Source organism: Conger conger, chromosome 14 (genome assembly GCF_963514075.1).
Source record: "Conger conger chromosome 14, fConCon1.1, whole genome shotgun sequence".
NCBI classification, from domain to species: domain Eukaryota; kingdom Metazoa; phylum Chordata; class Actinopteri; order Anguilliformes; family Congridae; genus Conger; species Conger conger.
Genome location: NC_083773.1, coordinates 1,242,507 through 1,251,184, shown reverse-complemented (window position 1 = coordinate 1,251,184; position 8,678 = coordinate 1,242,507). Strand labels below are relative to the sequence as shown.

The 8,678-nt window shown below is 48.6% G+C and overlaps 1 protein-coding gene across 3 annotated transcripts in view; it reads right to left on the bottom strand.

The window, feature by feature from the left end:
* ppfia4 (PTPRF interacting protein alpha 4) overlaps positions 1 to 8,678 on the bottom strand; it is a 64,326-nt gene that overhangs the window by 43,847 nt on the left and 11,801 nt on the right. For all 3 annotated transcript variants that reach the window (XM_061218596.1, XM_061218597.1, XM_061218599.1), the window contains exon 2: positions 2,106 to 2,207. In XM_061218596.1, coding sequence (XP_061074580.1) covers positions 2,106 to 2,207 — 102 coding nt within the window. The remainder of the gene's footprint in view (positions 1 to 2,105; positions 2,208 to 8,678) is intronic.

Genomic DNA, 8,678 nt, shown 5'->3' with positions numbered 1-8,678 from the left:
ACCCTCCAGAGACACATAACTACACCCTCCAGAGACACGCACAACTACACCCTCCAGACACGCACAACTACACCCTCCAGAGACACGCATAACTACTACACCCTCCAGAGACACATAACTACACCCTCCAGACACGCATAACTACACCCTCCAGAGACACATAACTACACCCTCCAGAGACACATAACTACACCCTCCAGAGACACATAACTACACCCTCCAGAGACGCATAACTACACCCTCCAGACACGCACAACTACACCCTCCAGAGACACATAACTACACCCTCCAGAGACACATAACTACACCCTCCAGACATGCATAACTACACCCTCCAGAGACACGCATAACTACACCCTCCAGAGACACGCACAACTACACCCTCCAGAGACACGCATAACTACACCCTCCAGACACGCATAACTACACCCTCCAGACACGCATAACTACACCCTCCAGAGACACGCATAACTACACCCTCCAGAGACACGCACAACTACACCCTCCAGACACGCACAACTACACCCTCCAGACACGCATAACTACACCCTCCAGAGACACGCATAACTACACCCTCCAGACACGCATAACTACACCCTCCAGAGACACGCATAACTACACCCTCCAGAGACACGCATAGCTACACCCTCCAGAGACACGCATAACTACACCCTCCAGAGACACGCATAGCTACACCCTCCAGAGACACGCATAACTACACCCTCCAGACACTCATAACTACTACACCCTCCAGAGACACGCACAACTACACCCTCCAGACACGCATAACTACTACACCCTCCAGACACACGCACAACTACACCCTCCAGACACGCATAACTACACCCTCCAGAGACACGCATAACTACACCCTCCAGACACGCATAACTACACCCTCCAGAGACACGCATAACTACAACCTCCAGAGACACGCATAGCTACACCCTCCAGAGACACGCATAACTACACCCTCCAGAGACACGCATAGCTACACCCTCCAGAGACACGCATAACTACACCCTCCAGACACTCATAACTACTACACCCTCCAGAGACACGCACAACTACACCCTCCAGACACGCATAACTACACCCTCCAGACACTCATAACTACTACACCCTCCAGAGACACGCACAACTACACCCTCCAGACACGCATAACTACTACACCCTCCAGAGACACGCATAACTACACCCTCCAGACACGCATAACTACTACACCCTCTAGACACTCATAACTACTACACCCTCCAGACACACGCATAACTACTACACCCTCCAGACACACGCATAACTACTACACCCTCCAGACACTCATAACTACTACACCCTCCAGAGACACTCATAACTACTACACCCTCCAGAGACACGCACAACTACTACACCCTCCAGACACACGCATAACTACTACACCCTCCAGACACACTCATAACTACTACACCCTCCAGAGACACATAACTACTACACCCTCCAGACACACGCATAACTACTACACCCTCCAGACACACACATAACTACTACACCCTCCAGACACACTCATAACTACTACACCCTCCAGAGACACGCATAACTACACCCTCCAGACACGCATAACTACTACACCCTCCAGACACACCCTCCAGACACGCACAACTACACCCTCCAGAGACACGCATAACTACTACACCCTCCAGACACACGCACAACTACTACACCCTCCAGAGACACGCATAACTACTACACCCTCCAGAGACACATAACTACTACACCCTCCAGAGACACGCATAACTACTACACCCTCCAGAGACACTCATAACTACTACACCCTCCAGACACACCCTGGTGTTGTTTATGTAAAGGATAGATGTTCTCACCCTGGTGTTGTTTATGTAAAGGACCGATGTACTAACCCTGGTGTTGTTTATGTAAAGGATAGATGTTCTCACCCTGGTATTGCTTATCTAAAGGATCGATGTACTAACCCTGGTGTTTTTTATGTAAAGGATAGATGTACTAACCCTGGTGTTGTTTATGTAAAGGACAGATGGTCTCACCCTGGTGTTGTTTATGTAAAGGATAGATGGTCTCACCCTGGTGTTGCTAATGTAAAGGATAGATGTTCTCACCCTGGTGTTGTTCCTCTCTGCTTTCAGCTCTGAGATCTCCTCCTCTTTCTCCAGCAGCTGTTCCCTGCACACATTCAGCTCCTTGGTCAATGTGGCAAACTCCTAAAAGAGACGGAGAGAGAGACCAGCATTAACCCCATATACCATCCCAACCACAAAGCCTCAGGAGTGTACTTGTGGGGGTACATTGTTGGACAGACTATGACACAGGAGTTAAACCCCGTCATTGTGCCATGATGAAAGCAAAGGCCTGGAAGCACAGGCTGAGAGACTCAGTCAGACAGCTCTAGTGCTGACTGTTAAACACTGGAAAACATACAAAACAACACATCCTTGATTTACATATAATTACTGCACCACATAAAAGAGACTGCCGTGTTATTACAGTTAAAATCAAACCCCTAAACACATCTCCCCCGACGAGCTTGCAAAGTAAACAAACACAGAATCTGGCACAGACAAAATGTGACAGATGGTCATGTTTTTAGAAAGAATTGTGGATATATTGTAATCCGATTTTATGCAGCATGAAAAAATTTTTTTTTAAATAAATAAAGGATGGGAAAATATTACTTGAATTATTGTAGCATAATTCACCTAAGCTGATATTGTGGATAAAGTGCAGTCTGCCCTGGGCCGCTGAGGTTTGTATCTGAATTCACACAAAGACCCAGGATATTGTGATAGACTCTCATTAACAAGAAAGAGGCTAATAATGATTTAGCCAGCTTTCACCTGGGCAAATTACCATCCGTCTCTCTCTATCTCTCTCTCACTCTCACTCTCACTCTCACTCTCACTCTCACTCTCACACACACACATTTACACAGTTCTTATTCACCTAATTATTCACTTATTCAGTCAATAATTGAGTTAATAACGCCTCACTCCTGTATAACCTGCACAAGCTACATCATTACTCGCTCGTAATCAACTACTAACTGCTTGATGATAAAAGCATCTCACAGTTTTGGACGCAGTAGACTATTCAGGGGCGGCCTGTAGCGTAGTGGTTAAGGCCTGTAGCGTAGTGGTTAAGGCCTGTAACGTAGTGGTTAAGGCCTGTAACGTAGTGGTTAAGGCCTGTAGCGTAGTGGTTAAGGCCTGTAGCGTAGTGGTTAAGGCCTGTAGCGTAGTGGTTAAGGCCTGTAGCATAGTGGTTAAGGCCTGTAACGTAGTGGTTAAGGCCTGTAGCGTAGTGGTTAAGGCCTGTAGCGTAGTGGTTAAGGTAAATGACTGGGACACGCAAGGTCGGTGGTTCTAATCCCGGTGTAGCCGCAATAAGATCCACACAGCCGTTGGGCCGTTGGGCCCTTGAGCAAGGCCCTTAACCCTGCATTGCTCCAGGGGAGGACTGTCTCCTGCTTAGTCTAATCAACTGTACGTCGTACTGGATGAGAGCGCCAATAATGTAAAAGATGTGAATTCAGCCCGTGTGGTCTGAATCGGGAGGAGACTCACAGCGCCCCACTGCTGACCCCACCTCTCAGCTCACCTGGGGTCACCTGGCCGGTGACCTCGCACATGGTCTGAGATTGCGTAATGCCCCTGAGGACCAGAGAGGGGGGATCATCAGCCTTCACGCCCTGCCGCTCAGACACGGTGCGTTCTCCAAATATACTTTCACAGCCCCTCGGAGAGCGTTTAGGAATTTATTCATAAAATAATAATTGTGAAACGCAGACGATTGTGCCAGACTCAGCGGGTGAGTGGGTGGGCTCATGACTCATAATGCCGCTGTTATAGACACACGTTCGTATTTTACTACACAGTCACACCAACCCCGAGAACTACAGCACGCCATTCAAAATTCATGCTTTATCGCCTTGTCAAGCGTGCTCATCCAGGGGAAATTTCACAGCTAGCTTGCTTCACAGCATTTACAGGTTAATTCACTGTTTTTATAAGATAAAGGAGGCTTACAGGTGGACATTTTTGGAAAAAATATCTTCACTCAAACTTAAAAACAGCAGTGCCACCTGCTAAGATGCAGTTCTTATTCCAGGACCGCCTCGCCACTGAACGTTTGGGCCAGATCTGGGTCGAATGCATAATTGCTTAGGATTCAAATACTTGCCTGGTGCAATTGAGCCAACCAAGAAGACAGAGAGGCGGGGTTTACACTTCTTGAGAGGTGGTTCCATTACACCAGAAAAGCTCAGCAAAGCGTAGAAAAATATTTGAATCCAAAACCTGTGTTTGAGTGGGTGGGTGGGGGGGGGGGGGTAGACTCAGAGGGGAGAGTAGACGGTTGAGGCGGGGGGGGCTAGACGCAGCCTGCAGGGGGGCAGAGTTTAATCAGGTCGCTGCCTGAACAGAGCGCAGGACCCAGGGCACTAAGCTGCCTTATCACAGCTGTTCACTTCAGTCTCCTGAGGTAATCCTCCAGCGAGCAGCACAGCCACACACACACACACACACACTCACACACACAACTACACTCACACTCACACACACACACACACACACACACACACACAACTACACACACACACACACACACACACACACACACACACAACTACACTCACACTCACACACACACACACTCACACAACTACACACACACACACACACACTCACACAACTACACACACACACACACACACACACACTCACACAACTACACTCACACTCACACACACACACACTCACACAACTACACTCACACTCACACACACACACACTCACACAACTACACACACACACACACACACACACTCACACAACTACACACACACACACTCACACAACTACACTCACACTCACAGCCACACTCACGCAGCTACACTCACACAACTACACTCACACTCACAAAACTACACACACACACACACACACACACACACACACACACTCACACAACTACACTCACACTCACACACACACACACACACACACACACTCACACAGCTACACTCACACAACTAGAGGGGGAGGGGATTGTAGGGGGGGTATTGTAGGGAGGGGGGTATTATAGGGAGGGGGGTATTGTAGGGGGGGTATTGTAGGGAGGGGGGTATTATAGGGAGGGGGGTATTGTAGGGGGTGTATTGTAGGGAGGGGGGTATTGTAGGGAGGGGGGTATTATAGGGAGGGGGGTATTGTAGGGGGTGTATTGTAGGGAGGGGGGTATTGTAGGGGGTGTATTGTAGGGAGGGGGGTATTGTAGGGAGGGGGGTATTGGGGGATGATCTATTGGATTTGCTAAAATCAGAAGTCTGTAAAATAAGATTAAATATAAGCTCAAATCGCCAATGTTCAATTTAACACGATGATATCGAATAAGCAATCACACCTGTGTCTCTCAAAATAAATGAATGAGTAAATTCAGGACTAAATAAATATTAGTTAGAGTGCATGCTCACTGAGTTCAGATAAATTAAGCAAACTTACATTTATAGAATATGCAAAAAAAACCCCAAAAAAACCGCACGAAACAGTCTCATGTCTCTGTCAGACAGACACTTCTCACAAATAAAACCCAAAAATAGATCTCAGGAAGTGTATCTGGACTCATCGAGCAGTTACTCATCAGCCTGAAGTTGCAGAGGAGTCTGCTGGCTCGGTGTACGCTTGGTACATCCAACTTCACTCTGTTTCTTAACTAATTGCTTTCAGCACATTTAAAATGGATTTTAAACTTGAATGGGAGAGTACCTTACGGTACTTTGGATATTTGCTGAAATGAAATGCCCTGTATTACAGCTACTTTTGGCACATAAGATACATCGTAGACATACACACAGTGGCCACTTTATTAGGTAGGCCTGCACACCAGCGTGTCAATCAAATATCACATTTCAGCTCATCATGTGGCAGCAACTCTGTGCACACCAGAAACGTCACTGGCATTCCAGGACACATACAGACAGACAGAGACAGGCAGACACAGACACAGACATACAGACAGACAGAGACAGGCAGACAGAGACACTGACAGACAGACAGACAGACAGGCAGACAGAGACAGGCAGACACAGACACAGACAGACAGGCAGACAGACAGAGACATACAGACATACAGACAGAGAGAAACAGGCAGAGACAGACAGACAGAGACAGGCAGACACAGACAGAGAGAGAGAGACATACAGACAGACAGACACACCACACACACACACACACACACACACAGCCCTCACGCACACACACACACACACACCACACACACATGCACACACATACACACACTCACCACACATGCATGCACACACACACACACTCACACACACCACACATTCATGCAGACACACACGCCACCACAGCACTCACGCTAAACTCAACACAACTACATAACTGTGCGGCAGTAAAATTATCAAAAGCAATCCAAAACAATTATCCGTACATGTTGTAAAGAGATTGGAGTCTTTGGTGCTTCATGTAAACCAGTATAATCTCTGCTTTATCTTAAATAAACACAATGGGATGTCCACACCACATAATCCCCCCCCCACCACTGCAGCCCCCCCACCACTGCAGCCCCCCCCACCACTGCAGCCCCCCCCACCACTGCAGCCCCCCCCACCACTGCAGCCCCCCCCACCACTGCAGCCCCCCCTCAGTCTGTGTTCTCCGCAGTGTTCAGGGCTCAGAGGCCAGCGCGGCCCAAAACTGAACTCACCCATCTGGCACCGGCCAGAATCAGCAGACGGCCGGAGAGACCAGAGCAATTACTGCAGGAGCTGCACACACTCCATCCTCTCTATCACTCACTCTCCCACACACTCTATCCTCTCTATCACTCTCTCTCACACTCCATCCTCTCTATCACTCTCTCTCCCACACTCTATCCTCTCTATCTCTCTCTCTCCAACACTCTATCCTCTCTATCACTCTCTCTCACACTCTATCCTCTCTATCACTCTCTCTCACACTCTATCCTCTCTATCACTCTCTCTCACACTCTATCCTCTCTATCACTCTCTCTCACACTCTATCCTCTCTATCACTCTCTCTCACACACTCTATCCTCTCTATCACTCTCTCTCACACTCTATCCTCTCTATCACTCTCTCACACTCTATCCTCTCTATCACTCTCTCTCACACTCTATCCTCTCTATCACTCTCTCTCACACACTCTATCCTCTCTATCACTCTCTCTCACACTCTATCCTCTCTATCACTATCTCTCACTCTATCCTCTCTATCACTCGATCCTCTCTATCAGTCTCTCACACTCTATCCTCTCTATCACTCTCTCACACTCTATCCTCTCTATCACTCTCACACTCCTCTCTATCCTCTCTATCACTCACTCACTCACTCACACACTCCTCTCTATCACTCTATCCTCTCTATCACTCACTCACACTCCCCTCTATCCCTCTCTCTCTCACACACTCTATCCTCTCTATCACTCTCTCACACACACACTCACTCACACACTCCTCTATCACTCACTCTCTCACACACTATATCCTCTCTATCACTCTCTCACACACACACACACACACTCACTCACTCACTCACACACACACACACTCACTCCTCTCTATCACTCTCTCACACACACACACACACTCACTCACTCACACACACACACTCACTCCTCTCTATCACTCTATCACTCACACTCACACTCACACTCACTGAGTTCAGGTGGTGGAGACTCATCACACACCTCCCCTTTTATTGAATAAGATTCCAAAACATGGAATTTGACACGGCCTCAATATTTAAATCCAGATTTGACAAGCAGCTTTTCAGTGAAGTTTATAATCAGGTATCATGTAGAGACAGAGGGAGAAAGTGTGCAGGCAGAGTGCATTATGGGGGATAATCGTTAATGACTGGCACCTCTGAACAGCTGTGACCCTGTTTTCACAGGGGATGGGGAGGGCTCTTGCTTTGCTCATGCCTGTGGGGGTCTCAGACAGGCACTGGAGTGTGTGAGTGTGTGTGTGCATGAGTGTGTGTGTGTGTGTGTGTGCATGAATGTGTGTGTGAGTGTGAGTGTGAGTGTGTGTGTGTGTGTGTGTGAGTGTGTGTGTGTGTGTGCATGAATGTGTGTGTGCGTGAGTGTGAGTGTGTGTGAGTGTGAGTGTGAGTGTGAGTGTGTGTGAGTGTGAGTGTGTGTGTGTGTGTGTGTGTGTGTGCATGAATGTGTGTGTGTGTGTGTGTGTGTGTGCATGAATGTGTGTGTGTGTGTTCTGCCCCCTCCATCTGAGCCACTCTTGCTCCTGCTGACTACCCCCAGAGCCCTGTCTCTCCTGTAGGGGGTGCTGTGCTGCAGGGCTCTCTCTCTCCTGTAGGGGGCGCTGTGCTGCAGGGCTCTCTCTCTCCTGTATGGGGCGCTGTGCTGCAGGGCTCTCTCTCTCCTGTAGGAGGCGCTGTGTGTGCTACAGGGCTCTCTCTCTCTCTCCTGTAGGGGGCGCTGTGCTGCAGGGCTCTCTCTCTCCTGTAGGGGGCGCTGTGCAGTGAGGCGTTCTCTGATGGCGTGTTTGGGACAGGTGGAGGAAGCAGGCGTTAGACAGGTCCTCCCGCCTTGCCTCTCCCCAACAGATGCTGGAGCTGTGCCGAGAACAATCTCTCTCTCTCTCTCTCTCTCTTCTTCTCTCTCCCGTTCTCT